Below are 23,839 nucleotides of genomic sequence, written 5' to 3'. Positions count from 1 at the left end.
CAGGACTGCCACCATGGCTTTCGAGCACCACTGTAACGTGTGGACCTCACTCAACATCTGCAGCACAGGGGAAAATTCTCCCCATTGTCACAGGCAGCTTTTCTGGAGTATGGCAGTGGGGGAACCTCAGTAACACAGACTCCTCTTCTCCTCGAGTACAGGAGGGAGCAAAATGATTTGTAGGCACACAGGTGGGCCACAAGAAGTAAGCCAGGGACTCAATGTGCTTTGGACACAGGCCCTCTTCACAGGAATGTCAGCAAGACCCAGGGATGGGGAGGGGAGGTGACATGGATGAGTGCCCAGGACTGCAGATCAACTACTTTGAAGCTCCCACAGCAAATGGGACCACAGCAGGTACAGCTCTGTCAGCAGGAGGGAGGAAATAATTCCCTTCCCACATTTTTACCTTCTGTGTTGCTTACCCTCAACAAAGAATATTTCTGCAGACCTTGCCTGGAAATATCCAGGATTTGGCCCACAGGTAGCACTGCAGATCTCTGACGGGCTGATTGCCAAGCCATGGAAAAACACTTGTGTAAGTCCAACACCCTTGGCCAGCTATGCCTGACTGGACCATGGCAGCACTGTTTGGGGTCTGACCCACGGAACAAAGCCAGCATCCTAAACCCAGGGAAGGAGACACTACAGAAAGATGCAGAGCATCCAGAAGCTTGTCCCCACTATGCAGCTCACCAGTTCCACACTGCATTGTCATCACTGAAGCACTTTAATCAATGTGAACCCTAATGAGAGAATAATAAACTTTCCAACATCCCCTACTGTTTAGCAGCAATATTAAGTGTGAATTTCTCTGCTCATCAATCTAGCTATGAGGAATGATAACAGAAATTTGAGATAGAAGCAGAAAAAGAAGAGAAAGGGAAAATGGAGTTCCACAGTGTATCCCCATTGCCTGGCAGTCATGACTTGTGGCTTTGTTTCATTTCTGGAGTGGGTGGGTGTCTCTTTCTCTCTCTCTCTCTCTGAAAAAAAAAAGTATCTTTGGTTAAAGAAGAAAACAGGTTTATCACTCATGTTTTGAAGCCTTCAAACCAAATTTAGAAGACATCATTCCTTGAAACTATCAAAAAGCAAAAATGTCAGAAGCAGAACCATCCCTTTCTTGAAGTGCTTCACCTATTACAGCAAAACCACAGAGAAAATGAAAGAGAGAGAGAGAGAAAGAGAGCTGCCAAAGCCCAATTTGTTGGTCCTAAGTGGGTACAGCTCTGTCAAGGAAGATGCAATTGTATTTTCTCACTGAAACAACTGGATTTGTCCCAGTCTGCAGTGAGAGGTGCTTCCATTTGGGTTTTCCATTCTGCTTATGTTAGTGGTTCTCTCCCCTCCCTCCTGCATTCTGGATTCACAGCAGGAATTTGAACGTCTGCCTCTGAGGTGTGGCAACGTGCATGCTTTCTTCTGCTTCCCACACAAGCAGAATGCAAGAGGAGATGATGGGGAAAGGGACCACTTTTTCACTTCACCAGCCATAAGCTGCCCATAAAACTTCCAGTATCTAAACATTCACCTTCCCTCTCAAGTTTCCATGCAATTTACCCCATGCACACGAAGAACACCAACCCAACCCAACCACATAAATCCCACTTCATCTCCAAAGGACTTTGTGAGCAAATCAAGCTGGTCTTAGCACTGACAGCATGCAAATCTTCTGCTTCCTCTGATGAAACAGATGCTTCCTCTGATGAAACAAATGTTTCCTCTGTGACTAACCATACCACACCTTTTCCCATACTATGCCTTTATACAAGGGTGAGGGACGAGGAGTCGCTCAGCTCCCCCATACCCACCAGGAACCACAGCTCTCATGCAGTGTTGCACCATCAAAGCAATTCGATGGCCGTGCTGTGCACCTCTCACAATCACACTGTCCATCGCTGCTATCATCTGACTACCTACAGCTGGCAGATCAGCAGCTCCAGGACAGGGAATGTGAGAGGTGGCTCTTCTGATATGCACTGCACCCCTTTCTTCCTACTACTTCTGTTGTAACAGCTACACTGCCAACCACCCCCCCAAAATGAGATTCAAGCCTGTGTGGGAGAGCAGGTCAGATGGGTACACAGGGAAAATGCAATTAATACAAGTAAAATATTACTGTGATTGAGATTGCAACCTTCCACACTTCACCAGTCTTGGGCCAGAGGAGCACATAAACAAGTAATTAACTGGAAGGGTTTAAGTCTGTTCTCCAGCAAAGCGCTCAAACGCATGATTACCTTTAAGTCTCTGCTGAAGTTCTATCATTTTCAAATGGAGTTTAAATTCAGTCACTGCTTCCCCCCATTCCAACAGAGCAGGCAATGCAAATGAAAACTTAAATATTTAAACTCTAGCAACCAAAATAGCTTAGTAAAATTCTACAACAAATGATTATAAATGAATGAAAAATCTACATCAGGGACACACACACAGAGAATAAAGCAAACCAAGCATCCTAGCCCTGCAGACACCTGGTTAATCTTCAGTGAGAGCAGAAGAGCAGGCAAGGAACCCTGTCCTGTCTGCAGCCATGCTTTACTCAGCTAACACCGCTCCTGTGTGCCAGTGTCCTATATCCAGTGATGGGACTGAGAGCCACACTCGCATCTCTGCCACAGCTTCTCTGATAGACCTGTTTCTGGAAAGCTAGCCATCTGCTTTCTCACTTAGTTAAACCAAACCCTTAACATACAGCATGGCCTTGGGTTCATCAAAACAGCCCAGTGGTCATGGCCTGGAGCACAAATAGGTCTTGATCTCATATAAAAGTCCTATCAAACAAAGTGATGGTGAACTGGATTCTAGGGTGCCAGGATCCTTGCTTGCCCTTGATCCGGCTCTCCTGGCAGATCATTACACTAGCTGCTGTTTGGTTTTGGCCTCTGAATGAATGTCTCTGGACTTCTGAAATGCAATCTTGTTTCGCCTTTCTCCTGCATTTTTTGAGAAACACAGCAACCCTTCTGATGCCACTGATGATCAGAAATAAAATTAACAACAATAACAACAAAGCTAAGATTAAAAACCCAAAACAACCCACAAAGATTAAGGAATGCATGTGCAATTAAAACCCAGAGTAAAATATAATAATCATAATCATACCCATACCATAAAATAACATTATCTTTCCTTTTCACGACACAAGCAGCATGGTGCTCTCACTCCCAAACTGGTGGGAGAGGAGAGGAATGCATCAGAGAGCAAGGCTTTATGTTCCTCCCCCAGACGAAAAGGAACCTGTTGTCTTTCCAAAGGAAGGGGGGTAAGGTGCATAGGCTGCTGCAGGACCACGTCCTCATCTACAGTATATTGTGCTGGAATGAAGAACGGGCAGGAGAAAAAAACCTGCAAAGGTAGCCCAAGAACCAGAGCTGGCAACCAGGAAGGTTATTTGGTGGTTTACCAGAAGACAGCAGCCTTGTTGAACAGCCTACGCATATTGGGATCCCTTCTTCTCCCAGGCCAGCCAAGCACTTAGCACTGCACAATATATTTGTGCTTGTCTTTCCATCAGATTTTCCCACCTGAGAGAGCCTTCTTCCTCACTGCCACCCAGGGAACCCATCCCTCACCACCCTGCTGATGAACCTGCTCTTTCCAGCATTTTGTGAAATACCCGAATACTTCATGCGCTAATTACAGGGAAATGAAGGGTGGAACCAAGCAGCCATGCAGACTTCAGCTTTCATGGAATCATGGAAACATTCTATGAAACTCTCTTCTCTCCTTCCCTCCTTCCTCCCCAGGATATACACAGGCACTTACAAGACACTTACAAATACTGATGTACAGTGTAACTGCCATTACCAGTGAAACTTCCCTCTGAACCAAACCCTACTCTAGGAAAGGCTCTCTTTAGAAATCTGTTGGAAAATACGATGACCACGTAGCATTCCTTGGCTTGGAGGACCCATTGTACCACCATGCTGTCTGGGTCTAGGGTCACTCTACTGCTGCAGGCAATCTTTCAGGGTGTAGGTGAGAAGGGAGGAACAGAAGCACATACTGTCACAGCTATGTTAAGAGTGGGTAAGGCTCAATGTATTACAGTTCTTCTCACTTAAGAAACCTGAGTTTGACTCAACTGGATTTTCTTGTGCTGCTTTGGGACTACAGCCCTTTCGTGACCCCCTCCCATCAACAGATGTAGTGAGACATGCTGGCAACAACTAGTGCTTCCCCCTTTCATGGGCTAAAGTTTTCTTCCTATTTCAGACACAGAACCTGGACAACCTGACAACACAGGTGGATGCTGTCCTCCCACTCCAACGAGAACACTGGCAAAGAACAGAATGAAAATCCATTTTCCAGGGAGGAAACCTGCTGTTTCAACAGGACAGAAACAGATCAGTCCCCAGACGAATCCCCAGACTCTCTGGGTATCCCCTGGGTCTCTCAACGGACTCAGTCACTTCCGTCCCATTCAGTGCTTGACAAAACACCCAGCTACGCTCACTTCCAACCTTGACGAGCCTCCCCAACACCTCATCAAGTGAGCTAAGAATCACGATGCGGGGGGAAAAAACCAAACCGACACCATAAGCAGAAGAAGAAAATCAGCAATAATAACCCCCACCCCCCAAAAAAAACCACCCCAAAATAAAAAAGAGCTGAGAGTAAATTCCAACTAGCCTCAGTCAGTTTCTAGGAGTACCAGTGGAAGTAAACCCTTAAACCGCGTCTGTAGTTCGGTAAGGCACTACGAGGGAATGATGTAAAACTAAGACTGTGACAGTTGTAATGGCTGTGCCGAGGAACACACCACAGAGAGAAGGCAGCATCTGCGCGCACGCACGCACACACACGCACACACACACACACGTACATACCTGGACAATCACGTTTCTAACATGCCTATGTTATATCACTTTTCTTTGTGCAATCACATTGAGGAATAGTCTATTGGTATCATTGAAGTTCAACACAAAACAGTAAAAAGGGCGCATGACCTGGATAGTGCTACATTCTACCGGGGCTGGGGGTGGGGAGGGGCAGCTAGAATGTCTTCTCCTCTACTAAAATGGATAGGGATTCAGAAGGAAAACATCCAAATAATAATAAAAAAGAAATAGAACGGAAATCCAGCATAACATTATTAGAGATCTCATTTAGGAACAGCATTTATCAGGGATTTATCCAGTGCGTTCAAGGAAAGGGAGAAACATCCCCATTGCTTCCACTCTCAACCAGTGCTGCACAGCCTGTTTTGCCCAAGGGTGCTTAAGTGTAGCAGTGCTGGATTCCACCAAATTTAGAGCACTGGGACCACATTTTCTTCTCCTCCTTCCGCCTCCCTTACCTACTTTCTAATTCCAGAAAAAAACATCCCAAAACCTCATGTATGCTTTGGGACACGAAGACCACTGCAAAGATGGGGTATTAACCCTTCGAAATGCTGGATAAATCCCTAATCCTTATACATATTGGATTAAAAACCTAATGGATTTAATTTTAGGTGTCCTGGACAACACATTTCTAAATGTAGCTCACTATTGGATGAAAATAACCTTTGAAAGTCTGTTGGTGAAGTTCTTCGAAGACCCGCTGGAGGGTCCTTCTGCTTCTCTCTCTAGTTTGGTGCAGAATGGTTGGGTTTTTGTGTTTGGTTTTGTTTCTGTTTTTTTTTTTTTGTTTTTGTTTTTTTTTTTTTTTTCTGTTGTTTTTTTTTTTTTCATTTTCTTTTTTTTTTTTTTTTTTTAATAAAAAGTGTAGAATTGGTTCTCTCCCTTCTTTCCTCTTTTCTGTTTCTTCCTTAAAGTCTCCTTCGTTCAAGTTTCACACGAGCCTCCCATTGCATTGTTTGTCATGTTCTTCAGTACAAAAAGCGGCCGCCTCACTCCTCTGGGATGGGTGCGTCCCTTGCTCCTTATTCCAGTGTTTAGATGTAAGGGTACTGGTTGACCTTGGTGGGGCTCAGTGGGTATCCAGTGTAGACTGTGGAGGCTGGAGAAGCACTGATATAGGTCTGATGGGCAAACTGAGCCTGGTACTGACTCGGGTGAATGGTGGGTGAGGGCAGAACCCGCGGGCCCATGCTGACAGGGACCTGGTGGACAATGCTGGCGGGGTAGGTGGTGTGCTGCACAGCATGCCGTGCAGACCCTTGGGAGGCCACCAGGTGTGCAACGGTGCCCGTAGAGCCCAGGGCGGCAGGGGCAGTGTATGTATAGAGGTGGGGTTGCGTGGGCAGGTGAGCAGCAGCAGCCGCAGCCAAGTGAGGATGAACTGTACCGTGGCTGGGACTATTGTGTGGGAAAGAGTACGGGGCCTGAGCTATTGTTGGAGTGATGTAGGCTTGCTGTCTCCGGTGACTCCCTGTGCGATCAGTCGTGATGTGCTGCTGGGCCTGGATAAAGACAGCAACAGTAAGAAGCGGTTACGAGACAAGAGACAGCTCTTTACCTCCTCAGCAGTGTCTGGGAGCCACCCTACACCAGGACGACATCAGGAATGCCCCTTGTGCTCCTCCTGGCACCCTCAGCATCACTGCAGTCTTCCCTTGGAAATGAATCACAGCAAAGGGTCCCTTGCAAGCCTAGGAAGACCCTGTGGTCTCATACATTTACCAAAGCACCTCAAACAGGACAACGGAATCCCCCAATCTGGGCCATGAGCTCCTGGCACAGCCACCACAAAGACCCAGCCTTGGCTGCAGAGCTCCTAGGAACATCTTCCCCAAGTTCAGACACTCACACAACAGATAGCTTTTGTTAATGAACTCTGCTGGTGAAATGTGATGTGCTAACAACTCGGGGGAATGAAGTTGAACTATGCCTGCCTGTAAGAGGCAATTTATTTTTGCGCAGTTTGAGTCTTTACAGTTATCATTTCCTTGGTTAGTAGTTCATTTTTTGTGTGAGGATAGAACCCTTGGCTCAATCAGATCCTGCATGTGCCTGGTACCCTCATGTAATTAGCTGTTAATTTCTTGAGCACAGGCAACTGCTTGCAGTGGGCTAGGAGCAATGTACTTTTTCAGGGATGCTCCATGTTGTTGTTTGGCATTGCACAATGATGTCAAGGAGTTTTCCCACTCATTTGTAGTCAAGAGTGTTAAATAACCAACGAAGTAGGAGTCAGAAGGCAAGAAGGGCAATGTTCCATGTTATTTCCTTCAATTCTTCCATGGTCTCTCTCTTTACAAGCTCTCCCTGTGTTGCCATTGTGGTATTAATGCAGCAACCACATTCCTCCCCCACTCTTGGAAACAGATCTTTCCCATTTCCTCCATTTTCACTTACTTTTATTTCAAGTTTATTTGATTTTTTTCAATTTCAACTACATTTTGAGGGGGAAGGGACATTCTTCTCACTCAAATGATCTTATTTAAAAAAAACCCACCAGTTCTGCTTATATCCAGCTCTGGATTCAAACCAGCACTGTCCTCTGCTCTCTCCAGACTTGTTCCTCTTGAAACAGTGGCAAATGTGTTGTAACTTCCCTACTCTTATTATCTCACCTTGAAGAACAGAAAGGCCCCAGGTGCAGTATGTGAAAAAGATTTTATTTAGTGAAGCTCCTGGGGAGCTCCCTGGGTGTTTTGATCACAATGAAACATCTTGAGAACTGCATGCTGCCAAGTAACAGGATTTGCCCAGGACTGAGCCCAGGTTTATCACAGGATGGATCAAGCTCATTACCATGAGGTCATACATATGCATAGAGGCTCTGCTTTGCCTTGTCACATTCAATGGCGACTTCTTTCCTAATCCTGTAGCCAGGCTGATGCACTCCCTTTACTTGGAAGATACTCTCCCCATGCTTACTAATAGCTAAGGAGAATTCAGTCCTTCCTACACAGTCTTGCTCCACTTTGAGTCTGAGCCACTGCACTTTCTCTCACATTATTCCCACTCAAACTTAAATCATCTGACTTCAGAACTGATGGTGAGAGTACCACCACCACGCTCAGGGATGGAATCTACACTACTTCTGCTGACTGAGCTGGAAGATCAAGGTCTGCAGTGATGCTGAAACAACTCAAACTGGACATGGGGCCCAACTATCATTAGACTGGAACAGGACAGCCCATGCTGGAGGAGCTGGATGATGCACCACCAAAATCTGTCTCAGTTGACTTACCTGACTTAGATTAAGAGGCTGCTGCTGCTGGAAATGTGCTCCTGGTCGCTGCTGCCTATAGGCAACGGCTCCAGACGAGCTCCCTGAAGAGTGACCGCTGGTGGAGGTCACGGTGCTGGAGGACTTGGACTTGTAGGAGGATGAGTGGTGACTGGTGGTGACTGTGCCAGGAAAGGAAACACATTTGTAGCTTACATCACATTCTGTAATTGCTCACCCTATCTCTTCCTCACTGAATCTCCTCCAGAGTGGACTTTGGGAGGAGACATACAAAAGAAGCTGGATAAGAAAATGGTTTCTATTAATTAACAGAATACCTCAGCAGTGCTTCATATACAAGGCCAGCCTGTTATCCTAGAGGCAGGCAAGCAGACCTGACATCTGGACCCAAACTAGGCCTGGAGAAGGCTTTATAGACCCTTCAGAAATGTGAGAAATGGTTCTGCCAGCAGAACTGTACAATGCAGGTACAAACCCCAAGGAGAGGAAGGAAAGTACAGTGTGCATAGCACACAAAAACAACCCCGTGGCTTGGCTGACCTCCTGGTGAGCAGGAAGGGAAGGAGAAGGAGCTAGTACAGACGTCACCCTACGAGCTTTTGGTTTCATCAGCAGTGTGCCAAAATAAAGGACTGCCAAGTAGCTCAAAGCCCACTGCTCTGGGCCAGACTTCCACAACAAGCCTCTTCTGAACACATTGTACAATCTAGCATTGTTGAGGCTTTGGATGAGCAAACCTTATCAGTTCATAGTGAAGGTCCTGGGGAAATGTTCTTCCCAGAAATGCCAACAGGTTTGGATGTCAATGCACGTGTGTTTTCATTATCTTACCCATTTTAAAGTAACCCTATGGAAAGCTAGGCAGCAAAGGTTCACACTTGCATTTGGGAGCCTTTCAGGTCAAATGTTGAGCTAAAGGCCGCATCCTGTTCTTGGGTTTGTACAGAAGTAACTGAGACTGACAATTGCCCCGTGACTCCTGAGTGTACCAGGGCACATAAACAATGCAATATGGCTCCCAAGAACAGCTGTGTCACTTGAGAGAAGGGCAGGAGCATGGCTTCTTTGGAAAACAAAACAAACAAACAAACAAAATGAAACCGAACAATGAGATTCTTCCAAGATAAATCATTTATTTCTTACTAATTTTCTTGACGGAAGAGGTGCAATTTACCTGGAGCCAGGCTATCGCACTCTACCAACACCTCACTGGCCTGGGTTTTCAGTGGTGGCACGATGATGGTTCGGGGGTTCCCACTGCAGTGAGTCTCTGGAACCCCTTTGGTGTCATAGGTGTTCCCGTTATTCTGCCCTGCACGGTGCTGCACGGCATAAGGGCTGTTGTTGCTGGAGGAATCGGAGTAGGGGGAGTCATGCACGGTGACACAGCTGATGACGTTCTTCCTTTGCTTGGACATGGTGCTGAAACAAAAGCACACAAGCAGAAAGAGTGAATGGGCAATAGTCAACTCGCAAGCCGCCAGAAGACTCTGCCCGCAGCAGATTAGTTCCATAAAGGCAACGCACACCCTTCAGTCCTCAGCCAGAAAGAGGCTGCTTAAGCCAAATCCCAGGCTTCAAAACTCAGTCGTTGCTATTCCAGGAAAGCCTTCATGGAGGTCAAGGAGTAAGCAAGGCATTGTGGATAGATCTTATAGTCACAATGCTTAGAATAGCGCTGAACCAGACTGCCAGATTTCTTTTCAGATTGCTTTTTATATATGAGTGCAGTAGAAGCCCAGCAGTTATACTATGCTTTGTTGCAAGTCTCACCACCCACACAAAAACGTGGCAGCTTCTCCCAGCCTTCCAGCAATGATTTAATAATAGATGTTATGACTTTCCATGCTTAAATCTCACAAATCTACCAAATGTACTCTGTTCTATTTACTAATATGGTACAGTGGGCATATATTCTCAATAAATGCTTAAAACTGAAGAAGAAATGGCAAAGAGAGAAAAAAAAAGAGCAAAGCATACAATGCTTTTGGTTCTCTTTTCTTTTCTTTCTCTAAATAGGCACTGGGGCTCCTGGCTCTAGTGTGGATTATCAAGGTCTTCCTGCAGCTAATCTATCTATGACATCAAAAAAGTGATTAGAAAGGAACATCAACACTTCCAAGATTAGTGCTAGAAGTTCATTAGACTAGACTGTATGAGTACGATTGGGATTTGCCACGCTATTGTGCCTAATTATTCCTGATGGTTTCTCCTTCCTGTTATGAGCTTGTTTAGGGAGAAAAAGAGGGAGAGAAAAAGAGGAGGGAGGAAGGGGGGATGGTGAAGATTTGCTTAAATGGCTCACATCCTTGACAGTGCACAGACCTTGACTACAGAAAATAGCTGCTATGTTTCACTGATTGCATTATGTTGTTATGGCAACTGAAGTTTTTAAAATGATGAAAAGAAATGGATAGCACATAAAAACTAAGTAATTAGGCTTAATGGTGGAAACAGCCCCAACAGGAACAGGAATGACATGGAGAAAAAGGGATCTCTCTCTTTAATGCTTGAGTGTGCACTTTAAAAAGAGAAACATCCCTTTCCCATGGAGTCTCCTCTCCATTCTCTCACTCTGGCCAGTCCAGACCAGGGAACAGCTGATTAATCTGGTCTTAGCTTGTGATGGAGCAGTTTGTTCCCTACTCTTTGCACCACTTCTTACACAGGGAAAGGTGGGGAGCAGATATGGAGAACAGTTTCTTTCCATGGACATTGTTTCCTTATTTATTTTTACCACTGCTAAAGAAGCACTAGCAGGTTCCTTTCAGCTTCCCTTTCCATCAACATTCACAAACTGCACCTCAACACCTCAATCCCCAGACCTGTAACTGAAAAGCTATCATCTTCTCCATGAAAGAACACCTTGGGGTGCTGCATTCACAAACAAGCTATCATCACAGACTTTCCCCATGTACAAGTATAGGCTGGGGACTGAGATGCTGGAGAGCAGTGAAGAGGAAAAAAGATCTGGGGGTCCTAGTGGATGGAAGGTTGACTATGAGCCAGCAATGTGCTCTTGTGGCCAAGAAGGCCAATGGCATCCTGGGAGTGTTAGAAGGGCTGTGGTCAGTAGGTTGAGAGCTCCCTCTCTACTCTGCCCTGGTGAGGCCACATCTGGAATATTGTGTCTAGTTCTGAGCTCCTCAGTTCAAGAAATACAGGGAACTGCTTGAGAGTCCAGTGCAGAGCCACAAACATGATTAAGGGAATGGAACATCTTCCTTATGAGGACAGACTGAGGGAGCTGGGGCCCTTCAGCTTGGAGAAGAAGAGACTAAGGGGTGACCTCATTAATGTTTATACATATGTAAAGGGTGATTGCCAAAAGGACCCAGGCTCCTCTTGGCGATGCCCAATGACAGGACAAGGGGCAATGGGTGGATGTTGAGGCACAGGAAGTTCCATGGAAAAAGGAAGAAGAATTATTTCACTGTGAGGGTGATGGAACACTGGAACAGGCTGCCTGGGGGGGTCATGGAGTTTCCCTTTCTGGAGATATTCAAGACCTTCCTGGATGAGTTCCTGGGTGATCTGGTATTGGTGGTCCTGGTTTGGCAGGGATTTTGGACTAGATGACCTCTTGAAGTCCCTTCCAGCCCCTGACATTCTGTGATTCCCTGTGCTATCATCACAGGTTCCTAGTGTGCCCTGAAGAGGACATGAAACCATGTTGTTCTATGCACAGTGAAAAGTTAGTCTTGAGAGGCCCTTGCTCTCCTAAGGCATTGACACTTGAAACAGAGCAGATGAGAGAGGAGAGGAAGCTATTGCACAGCAAGCTGGAATCTGGAAGCAATGCTTATAGGAGCAGCAACCTTTCCAACAGGGAAGGTGTATGATAGCAAACCCTCATATTCTGGCTTTCCAGAAGGAGCTGGAGAGCATTGGATTACAAATGGAAAGAGCAACAGTGTTACCTTAGATGGACAACTACTGTATGTGAAGAAAGATGTAGCAGTTTGGATATGGTGCTATGAAAGAAGAATATTAAGCCAATAAAAATGATGAATATTGTATCAATATTCCTCTCTCCTTCAGCAGAAATGCCTGTAATCACACGTTTATGAGTATCCACACTGCTTGCCCTTTGCAGCTACCCTTGGCTGCCAGTTGGGAAGAGATATATATTCCCTAACTCTGACAGTTATTACATTTTATACAGAAAAATCAAGTCACTAAAGAGTTTTCTGACAACTGATAAGGTCTAGCTATTCTTTTACAGTTCCTGCCTTACATAAGTGGCTGAGCTGCTGAACTGGAAATACTTGCACTCAGCTGACACTTGACAAGGAAAGGCTGAGATGTGGAACTGGAAGGGTAATTTTCTGTGTAATCTGTGCTATTTATTGTTTTAGAATAGACATAATTTCCACCATTTGATTGAGGGCTGTCAAAGCAGGGACCATGAAGAGCCTTCTCCTTCAACGTGTTACAGCCCCTAGGTTACAAGAAAATCCAGCAGATCCATGTGGTTAAATGAGTAAGTGACCCAAACCCCAAACCTGTCCAGAGAAAGGGACTGCAGCAGGATATTAAACTAATTTCATGGATGGAAAACTGAAAAGGACCAGAGCTGTGGTCCTGCCAGGCCTTACACAACTTCTCAGTGCTACTAATGTGTCATCCACTAAAGTCAGATGGACTATTCCAGTAACAGAGCTAAACCACATAGGTAAATATTTGTAGGATTAGGCCCCAAGTGATTAGCCTCTTGATCCAGCAGGCTATGTCATTTCAAGTGCACGAGGAGCTCCATGGAAAGCAGCTGGATTTTTGTCTTTAGGAAAGAGACTGCAGTTAATGTTAGAGCAGGCAGTGAAGTCAGTCAGACCTATTTACACACACCAAGACCTTGGCACCTGCTGTACCACAGTCTGCCTCAGAGATTCAGGGTGGGAATTTCAAAAGCATCCAAAGGCCCAGCTCATGCTGAAAATCAGTTGACTCACAGGCTTATAGACACACCTTAAGCTGAAATGAGGGCTTTTGAAAATTCAACCCAGAAGAGCTATTGCTCCCCCTTCTCAAAGTCTTCTTGCTAGCTAGCAACTATCCTCTATCCAGTTTCCTTTGAGAACTCAGCTGTTCTCCCCACCTCACAGCAATGCAATGTCCAGGATGATGTATTGCCTTCCCTGCTCACAAACTATTAGGACTAAGAGCCATTACCCGTTGACACAGCACTTGCCTGTACAGCAAGCTTACTCTATTCCTGTAACTCAGCCACAGCTTTTGGGGAGGTTTGTGCTTACAAAGAAAAATACTATTAAAAGTCTTGCCCCTTTCTTATTAAGTTCATTCCAAGGCTGGTAACTGCTTTCCCTCCTCCAAGCAGCATACATGATTTAGTAGTGTTGAGAGTTGGCATGTGTTCCTGGTCAGCTCCTGTGCCTGCCTGCATTACGTAGGTAAGTGTATTTTAAGTCTCCAGAGGAGGGAGAGGGGAAGATTACCAAAGAGGCATCAAATCCATCTACACAGACTGAAAAGTAGTAAACCAGAAAGGCTTTTTAACCCTCATTGGCTGGAGCTCTGTCCTCCCTTTCAGAAAAACAGCTGGAAAAACATGCATTGCTTCATAAGTCTATTATTAGTTTATGAGTGGTAGCCCATTCCCACCTGGTCCCAAAGAGATTGTTCTCAAACTTGGACACAAACAGTCCATGTCCAATATGCAGACAGAGAGTACAGCTGTGCCTTTTAACAGTTGCAGAAGCAGGTCTTGGAGACAGCTCTGTAACAGATACCACCTTTTTGAGTACAGAGCAGAGACAGACATGGGTTTCTACTCTCCACAAGGAAAGATCTCAAGGAAAAGTCTGATAGAGGGAAGAGAAGACAGCTTGTACAGAGGTAAGAAACTAAGGTGGGCATCTCAGATAATCTTAATGGAAAGGTGCCAAAGACATAATGAGGACAAAAAGTGAAAGGAAGTTCAGGAACAGAAGATGATGAATTAGGTGGTAAAGCAATGTTGAAAACACATACATAGGATATGGACAGTGACAACAGCTTCTGTAACAATGCAACTTGAGATGACTTCTATGTGCTTAAGGCCTAGCCCAAAAGCTTGCTATGGGATAGCATTGCATGAATAGGCCTTTTTTCTTTGTGTATCTCAAGTTACACCAGAAGCACAGAAAAAGAGAATGGTGTCTAGTAGGGGAAATTCTTCCACAGGCATTTCACTCAAAGAAAACTTTTCAGTGTGGCTGCCACAGCGGCTTTCAGCTCCACATGGCCTTCTAGTTTTGGGGAAGAAGGCATCCATTGCATAGCTGTGCCTCTGAGCTGGTGTGCATATTCACCATGCAATGTTAGCTTCACATCACAAAAATTCTGTCCCAGGTCTCTGAAACCTTAGTAACATGAGACCTTTTCAGACTGCCGCTTCAGAATAATCCACCTATTCTAGGCAACTGAGGAGTCAGATAACAAAACTCACACTACAACTGCAATTGCTCTTGTTGAAATATTACGTTATGCACGTTTTTCTTGGCTGCTACACTCATTGTTTGGATGGGAAGTCATCTAGACTTGTCATAAGAGCCACCTCCACTCCTTTTCCTTCCAGTCCCTCCTCTTGCCATGCTCTGTGATGCATCCCTAGGCTGCATGTGGAAATATCTCTTGCTGCACCACCACTGCAGCCTGGTGCATCCCTCCCTCAGGACCATGTTTGCTCTCCCTCCTCCCCAGCCAAAATCCCAGGGCATATTTGGTCCTCTCTCCTCTGTGAATAAGTTGATGCTTTACTTTTCTCCAGTCCTAAGTTTCAGAAGTATTTAATCAAGGGAGGATTTACATTTAACCACTGCACCATGTGAAGTTGCACAGTGGATAGTACTTAACCCTGCTGCTTGCAGCTTGCTGAGTATGTGCCCCAGTTACTGCTACTGCAATTGCACTGTCAGTCTGTCTGTCTGACTTTCTTGCAAGAGCCAGCAGAGAAAAGTAAATTTGTAGGGAAAATACCAATTCTTCTCTCTGTTTTTACTCTCCTCAGTGCTTCACAGGTAGGAGTTAGACTTAAATTCTTCCTTCCAGAATAAATAACAGTTAGGGCATTATCTTACAGCACAGCAGGAAAAAATCTCTTTGGCCTGTAAAGTCTCTTTGTAAGGGATGCTGAACAAAGACTCTAGAAATTTGCAGGTGATAAATAAGGTGATAGTATTGTTTCTTGTTCATATAATAGTTCTTATATGCACATTTTTTCCCCTGTTCTGCAGGACAAAATGTCACACACAAAACTTTGTGGGCAACAGAAACCAGGTAAAAACAATTTAATTAGATAAAAAATGTTCCCTTTTTATTCTGCTAATTTCTTTTTACAATACCTATTATTTGCCCATATTTTGAAAGAAAAAAAAATAATCCTCCATTAAACTAGAAAAGAGGTCTTCCCCTTAGTTATTTAACCTGCTAACAGGTTCTCCTCCTTAAATAAAAGTCAAAGGTTTTTGCTGTTTTGAAGCCTCTACAGATTTCAGTGCGTCGGAGGTATTACTAGGCAAATCTCAATACAGCTTGTAAAAAGTCTTGTTTTCACAAATGGAGGTTTTTAATCAGGAATTTGCCCCTTGAAAATCTCTGACTGAGGTCCATCCTCATGGTTCTACCCCTGGTCCACGGCTGGGGCCCAGTAGATGGCCCCCTTTGACAAGACTCCATCAAGCTGGTTCTCCACAGCCCACTTTACATCACCTCCCCAGCACCTTTATCCAACAGCAGCCCAACATTTTCAGCTGACAATTGATTTTCAAAGGATTACACCAAGCTACACTCATTGGCAGTGTAAAACGCATGTGAATAAAAAAATAGACCATGTGCTGGCCTGCTTGCCTGGTCAGCTGGTAGTTCATAAACATCCTATTTGAACATCTGTGCTTTTCATTAGGAATAGGAAAATTCCGTCCATATTACACCAAATTTTACAGATTTTTCTTTCTGTGCAAGAAAAGCTCTTTCTGATGCTCTGGTACTACAGAGAAGCTTTTCTGTTGGAGTAAACACAATCTTTAGGGCTCCTTTATTGTATCAGCAGTATCATATTTTCTCTGCATTACCAGTGCATCTTAAACTGAGACTTATGAACTCTTACATCCTTGAAGGATCTACTACTACTCACAACCACAGGTAGCTCTAATCTCTCTCACTGAGCAATCAATAAAACAAACAATTTTAGTCTCATGGGTCAAAGAGAAATTTCTAACCCCAGAGGAAATAAGAGAATGAAGTACTGTAGCAAATTCAGGAGTCAATCCAACGTCAGTGAAGTTAATGCAAAGACACCACTGCTACCATTAAGATGGGATCAGGCATTTAAGTGTGATCTGTCAAGTACTACATGATTTCTGTATTCTAATCTGAAAAAATACTGTCAGGATGTGACCAACAGCATGTTTCAAGTAATTTCTTATTTTTCTGCCCCACAGATATTGCCCAATAGAGTAATACTTGCATAAATGTTGGTGAGATGATGCATTCTTTGCACTGTTTCATTTTTGACTCAGGCCCTGAACATTTGGGCACTGATTACATTAAAGCACTTATTTCACTGTCACTCTCATTTTTCTTGGAGCCAAAAAAGTAGGCAATTAAGAAAACTTTCCTAAATGTGATGCACTTTTAATAAGAAGCACTTCAAGTTTGGCAGGAGCAAAGTTCATTGGCATTAAATCCTGCTAACAGCTTCCTTAACTGGAAGCTACACTCTTATTCCAGCTGAGAATCTGATCTTAGGTATGGTCAGGTCAAAAGGCACTGAGTGAGCTGATTTCACTTCTCCCAAAGACTTTAACCAAAAATTCTCATTCTGGACATGCTGTTTTCCATCTGTGTCTCTACCTCTAATTCTCCTCTCAGTCTGGTTACATCTGCACAGGCAATTTAACTCACTCTGGAATTCCAAAAGGTGCCTGAGAACAGCCCATGTCCATGTGATATGTCTCTACATGCCTCAAAAATTAAATCTAGCTCTTAAGCACTGGCCCTCCAGGAATGCTGGCACCCTGGCATTCTGTACAGATATGCCATATGGATACAAAAAGTAGCCAGGGATCTGATCCCAGGCAGGAACGTGTCCTGAATATGTTTTAGTCATATCAAAGCCAGTTTGTTTATGTAAGTCTAGCTACCGGGACTACTTTCCTAATCCCTCAGCAGTCCTTGCCCAAATATTTAAATACCCCAAATTCCCAACTCAATTTCCAGACATTTTTTAGAACTTTGTTCTGTCTGTCTCTCTAGAGAGGTGTTGAGGAAGGAAACTGGTCATATGGCAGCAAAGCTGAAGCAGAGGAGACAACTGTTAACTGAAGTGGCCACGGGATCCTAGCTCTTCCCTCCACCCTCCTCTGGACCCAAGATGATACCCAGACAGCAAGCATAAGTATTTGCACATCATTTCTCAAAGCCTGGGCTTGGCACCATGGGTAAAGAAGCTTGAAAACAGCTCCCATAACCCTTGAGATATCTGCCCTCTTCATGCTGCCTCACCTCAAAACCTTAGTTTTCATCATCTCTTTTGTCTTGCCCTTTCTTTCCCTTAAGAGCTCTGGAAGTGGGGGTCCCTTACAGAATTCCTGACTTCCATGCTGACCTGCATTCAACACTTTCTGGAAACCAGCCTTCTTCTATCAAACTAAGGAATATTGTAGCAATTTTATTTATTGGTATATTAAACAGTGAAATATTTTACACTGTTCTGTCATCAATTCCTTGTGATAACCACTGTATTCATGGCAAGCCTGAATTTAAGAGGCACTGAGCTCTTGCTGCTTGGTGGAGTTCGATGGTAGGGAGAAAGGGAATGGAAAGTGGCAGTGGCTGCTTGGGGCAGGTTGAAATCACAGTCCTGGATGCCTGAATCATGTGGCTCCTCTTTACAGATTTTTAGCTCCTTGGGGCCAAATGCATCTCGTATGTTCTGCATGCATTTATCACCACAGCACAGAGATGCAGAGATACAGATAGGGATCTCTGGTGGTTAAAGGGAAATCTACCATGGAGTACGTTCCAAATAAATTAAAAAATTCTCTCTCAACAATACTGGAAAGAAAAAGTTATAGAATTCCCAGCTCAGTTACAACATAAAGAGGGGGTAATTATTCAGCTGTTTTCAAGGCTGTTTCTCCACAACAACAAGACAGAGTGATATCTTGTGACTGACATCAGATGAGAAACCTAAGAGTGCTTGTATGTAACGAAAGTTGCTGAAAAGACAGTCCTGGAAAATTAAGTCCTCATTCATCCACAGTAGATGATCAGCAGTGGCAGCAGTCCTGGGCTGCACCATTCACTCATGTGAGTTAATTTTCCAAGGACAAAACTCAGTCACCACGGTCTTTAAGACTTTGTTTATGACTGTCTGCAGAGTTTCTGCCACATTGTACAACAGTTGAGGGATGTTTTGGCAGCACAATCAGAGCTGAGCAAAACTCTTGCAATGTATTTACCGTTATTGAGTGTTTATGACACAACCAGTAACTGTTTTTCATGACCTTATTATGGAAAATAGCACAAATGGAAGGTGTCATTTAATGATCTTCACAGATGCCTGATCACTGAGAAAGAAAAGGCAATTTTAAGCTGCCTTCCATCCTTGCCCTTCTTTTTGTCTTTGTTTTAAGCAGCTATCTGACTCAAAAGAAGCTTGTCACCACAGGATCTCTAAAGTCTCAACAATCCTGTGAGACAGCAACAACTATTATTTCATCTTACAGATGACAGACTATGGCACAGAGAGATGACTTCACTTCTCCAAGGTCACACAGCAAATGCACAGCACAGCAGGGAACATCACCTAAATCTGTGGAGTCCTCAGCCATTCTTTTAGTCTCCACATCATCCTTCCTCTCAAATGAGACAGTGTGGGTGCCTAAACCCAACTGTAGCTCCTGGGACCCTACAGCAACACTTGGGATGCTCCAACACTTCTCTGCCTCTCATTCCTGCACACAGAGAAGAGCAGAGAGCCGCTGCTCACCTGGTGGGTGCATGCTTCTGCTCCTCCTCTTCATCTGTGTCGCTGCTGATAGTGATGACACTCACAGCGGGGCTCGGGGTGTCGGGAATGATTATCGTTTGCCGCTGCCGCTCCCGCGTGGTGCTGGTCGCCACATCGCCCCAGCTGCACGTGACAGAGGTGCTGCAGGCAGGGCTGTTGTGCACCATGGCACAGCGGGGAGGGGTGTTCTCCTTCACTCGTTTGGACCGCTGAGGCGAGCTGATGGATTGAGAGGACGAAACTTCATAGGTGGATGCATTTCTGGAAACGGGAAGGATTGTTAGCTGGTTAAAACCTGGTTTAAGATACCCATTGCCATGGCTTTTGATCCCTGGTCTCTGACTCAGTGGCACTGATTTACGGAGTGTAGGAGATCTGAAAAAGTTATATAGTCACCTCTTCAATGGCCAGAGTGCCTCACATGACTTACCCATATAATTGGCTGAAAAGCAGTTTCTTTCAGTGAAAACATTCGATTTTGTTTTATCTAGAAATTTCCAAATGAGAAATGCTGCCTCCCAGGAGCTTGCTCGGGAAGGCAGAGGCTAGTCACACAGCCCAGACATGGAAAACACGAGCAGGCACAGTTTGGCAGTTACAGAAACAAGAACAACTCAAATGATAATAGTTTTCTCTCACATCTTGCATGATGCATTGTGACCAGATATATCTTTTTTTTCCAGAAAAAGCTAAGGTAAAAGTAGAATTTGTTGTTGAAACCAACAACCATTTATCAAGGAAACTGCTTTTCTTAGCTGAAAATTTAATTTTCTGTTTAAGAATCTTTTCAATAAACATTTCCTGCCCAATGCTTCATCTTCTTAGGATAGTGGAGTCTCATGGATGACAGCGTGCAGATGGGAGGACATTTCATTCCCATGAGGGGCGGCAGATACAGCATGTATAAATCAGAAAGAAAATAATAATCTTTTTATTATGCAGTAGAAAAACAGTCTCAAGTCCTGTTTTTTTCTCCACTTTTCCTACTTCAGCTTCCCTGTCTGACAGCTGGAAAGGGCCCACTTAGATCGGGGATCTGAACACAGAACCTGTCCACCAAATAGAAAAAGCACACTGAGTAAAGCCCATTTCATTAATTTCCCACATTTTCTTTCTTCCTTGTATTTTTTCTGCCTATGTGCAGACTCAAAAATTAAAAACCCCCAAAGTTCCACTTTTGTTCTGGAGTGAGGCCTAGGCTGCACATTCAGCTTGGCCCAAAAGCTAACAAAAGGAATAGGTGGCGTCCATCAAAAAGAAGTCATTCTGGCCCTATCGTACTACACCAAGTAACGCAGGGTCTTTTGCATAACAAATTGTTGCACAGTAGCATTTGCAGAGCTTTTTGAATACCAATGAGCAGCATGGAGCACCCTCTTGTCCAGAGGAGCAGGTTCCTCGTTTGGCTACAAAAGTGTCAGGATTAATGAAGCCACAGAAATCCCAGGTGCTCTGAAAGTATCCAGTTCCTCCTGCACACTGTCACCCTGCCCCTGGAGTAGGAAGGGAGAGGGGAGGCCCTGTGCAGGCAGACTGGTTGCAACAGGCAGTCTCTTTTGCTGGCTTGCTGAGGACATAGCTGTCTCTCCTCTATGAATGGACTAAGGCATCTGGAGTCCACCCAAAGTAAATGCAACGTTAGAGAGCAGAAAAATGGGAAGGATTTAAATAGTGGCCTCTTAACCAGAGTCAAATTGGTTGTGAACTCAAAGCTCCTCTGGCCCTAGTCCAGTCACCCAGGAAAACCACAAGCTCCTCTGTTTCTGCCACTGCACAAGCAGTGACCCATTTTGGTTCTCTCCTCTGCACTGTTTTGTTTTGTTATTAAAGAAATGTGCTAGTTACACAGCCCAGAGGACTTTCTGCAGAACAGCTGCACATAGATCTAAAACAGCCTTGTCCTCTCAGGCAAGATTACAAGGCTGTGACAGGCAGTGTGATCATCCTACCATTTGTGTGTGCCACATAACACAGTATGAACCAAACTCCAATCTCCTCCTTGCAGAGATAAATAATCCTACTGAATTGATAAATTTAGGTGTCTAAGGACTGCCTTTGTATGACATGTCATTAGAAAATGCTCCTTGTTTTACTCTGCCATGGTTATAACAGGATGACCATGAGCCAGCAATGTGCCCTTGTGGCCAAGAGGCCCTGGTGACACTGCATCTGGAGTACTGTTTCCAGTTCAGGGCCCCTCAGTTCAAGAAGGACCTCAGGGAACTGCTTGAAAGACTCCAGCACAGAGCCACAAAGACGATGAAGGGAGTGGAACATCTCCCTTATGAGGAAAGGGTGAGGACCTGGGGCTCTTTAGCTTAGAGGAGACTGAGAGGTGACCTCAATGTTTATGAATATGTGAAGGGCAAGTGTCAGGAGGACAGAACCAGGCTCTTTTCAGTGATGTCCAATAATAGGCCAAGGGGCAATGGGTGCAATCTGAGCATAGGAGGTTCCACTGAACATAAGGAAAAACTTTGTTTCACTGTGAGGGTGACAGAGCACCGGAAAAGGCTGTCCAGGCTGTGGAATCTCCTTCACTGGAGACATGCAAAACCTGCCTGGGTGTGCCTGTGTGACCTACTCTAGATTATCCTGCTCTGGCAGGGAGGTTGAACTCCATGATCTTTCAAGGTCCTTTCCAACCCCTAATATTGTGTGATTCTTTGATAAAAAGGCCAGTGAAGGTATCTGTTGCTGATTCATAATGCTGAAGACAGAGGCAAACTACCTATGTTAGGAGCTAGAGAGCTTGAAGATGGCCTAACGTCACACCAGTCCTTGAGTCTGAATGGCATCAGAGCCTGGAAGACAGGTCATCATCCCATAGCTTTTCAAAGAGCAGATGTTGTGTGCATGCATCAGGCACATGCTCCTGAAGATGCTGCCCCTAGAGGTGCACCAAGCTGTGTAAATGCAGACACTGCCCCTCAGAAGTGCTCTGAGATGACATGTGAAGACAAGGTGTAGCAACTGGCCACTGCATCACGCTGACCTGAGAATATAGTTATGGTGACTACAAGGCCTCAGGTAACAAAAGCAGCATGATGAGTTGTACAAACAGGGCCTGAATCTCCCATCCTTCAGCCACTACCTCCCACACAAAACGATGCTCACTGGGTATAGAATGCACCTGACCTCCTCTTACCATCTGCTCTCCTGACCTGTGTATGGAAGAGGTAAAACAGCAAAGAGTCCAGTCACAAAAAGCAGGATCTAATCACTTGTGGGCCAAGGAACAAACTTCATTTTGCCTGACCGACTTCAGTGAGTATGCCCCCAGTCAGCATGCCTCCGCTGCAGGGCTGCGCTCGAAACAACCCAGCCACAGACATCTGCCTCAGCAGTGCCATGACCAAGGCCAGTGCCAGGAGCCACGGGCACTCACCGAGCTGCCGACTGGTGCTGCTTACTCTTCCTGGTGGAGGCGGCGGTGGCGGGCGGCTGGCGCATGACGTGAGCGACCCCCACATTGACGGGCTGGGACGCGGGGAGCGTCACGTGGCTGGCCAGCAGCGCCGGCTGCTGCATGATGGGGTTGTAATGGCTGCCATGAGCGTGGGTGTTCCTGCAAGGGGGAGACAGGCACGCGTTTAAAATGCAACCAACGGCTCTTCAGCAGGCTGTTTCACAGGTTCCCACCACTTTTACTGAGGCATCCTCCTCCAGGGCCCATTGGGCTCCCAGTCCTCCTAAGAAAGAATGTTTCCCCCAGGGAGCCAACTAAAATGAGCAGCATTGACAAGACTCTCCACCTCGAGGACAGGGAGCAGAGAAGCTCCCCTGTCTCAGACAGGGAGTTTGCAGGTTGCAGCCTCTGCCCTTCTCCCTCTGGCTCTGCAGCCTTGTGAGACCTTATTTCTCCCACCCCAGATATTCTCATGATTCCTCCAGCACTAACAGATACTTCAGGGAGCCACCAAGCACCTCCAGTTTACCTCCAGTCTGCCAGTGGTTGAGTGCCTGCCATAGACTCTGGGATGACGGTCGCATGCTGTACAGAAGTGTGGGTGGCCACCCCAGTCAGCTGCTGCCAGGCAGGAGGGAGCAAGATCTGCTGAGTACCACTGGGCCATGCTTGCTGTCAGACAGAGGGAAAACAGTTTCTTAACAAGAGGCATCATAAACTGAGTGAGTGGTGGTGCATGCTCAGCTCTGGTTCCTAATTAATGATCAGGGTCACACTAGCTAGTTCTTACTACTTTTCAGTCATAGATTAAAAATGCTGTTAGGAAACCAGAGTGAAAGCAGTAGAAGTTATCAATATAGAGAGCACAAAGCGGGGGGGGGGGGAAATATCTCTGCTGTCCAAAGCAGCAGCTGTGTTTTAAGTTAAGCAGAATGGGAGTAACCAAAACCAGTCAGCATTTAAACCCAAACATCAAGCTCTTTAGCACCTTTCAATTCTGAATTCTCTAGATCACCGAGGCTCTATGGTCCCATTGTTATTTTCCCCCTCCTACAGACAATCTTCCTTCCTATCCCAACAAGACCTAAAGGACTTCAGGAACTTAAAGAACTAAAAAGGAGAAGAATTTTTTCAAGAATCAGAAAAGAGAACAGGGAACTGCAAGGCTTTTGTGAGGAGCAGAGCGGAGCCATGCATGGCTACACATCGAGTGTCCATCCTCTCCGTTTGCTCTCTCGCTTTTTCAGAGCCGGTGCCCCTCTTACAGGGGTGGAAATCTCCGCCCTGTGAGTTGAGCCATTGCTCTGCTATGCAACCATCCCTCCAGC

The 23,839-nt window shown here is 45.3% G+C and overlaps 1 protein-coding gene across 7 annotated transcripts in view; it reads right to left on the bottom strand.

The window, feature by feature from the left end:
• Positions 1-5,691: 5,691 nt before the first annotated feature.
• Positions 5,692-23,839, bottom strand: part of HIPK2 (homeodomain interacting protein kinase 2) — a 130,754-nt gene continuing 112,606 nt past the window's right edge. For all 7 annotated transcript variants that reach the window (XM_054168196.1, XM_054168193.1, XM_054168199.1 and 4 more), the window contains 6 exons: positions 23,041-23,183; positions 22,491-22,670; positions 19,082-19,363; positions 9,263-9,510; positions 8,089-8,249; positions 5,692-6,352 (listed from right to left, as the gene is read on the bottom strand). In XM_054168196.1, the coding sequence (XP_054024171.1) occupies positions 5,885-6,352; positions 8,089-8,249; positions 9,263-9,510; positions 19,082-19,363; positions 22,491-22,670; positions 23,041-23,183 (1,482 nt within the window). In that variant the 3' untranslated portion in view covers positions 5,692-5,884. The remainder of the gene's footprint in view (positions 6,353-8,088; positions 8,250-9,262; positions 9,511-19,081; positions 19,364-22,490; positions 22,671-23,040; positions 23,184-23,839) is intronic.

The sequence above is a fragment of the Dryobates pubescens genome, chromosome 15 (genome assembly GCF_014839835.1).
Source record: "Dryobates pubescens isolate bDryPub1 chromosome 15, bDryPub1.pri, whole genome shotgun sequence".
Taxonomy (NCBI): Eukaryota; Metazoa; Chordata; class Aves; order Piciformes; family Picidae; genus Dryobates; species Dryobates pubescens.
The sequence above is the reverse complement of the archived record's forward strand: the minus strand, read 5'-3'. Positions and strand labels throughout refer to the sequence as shown.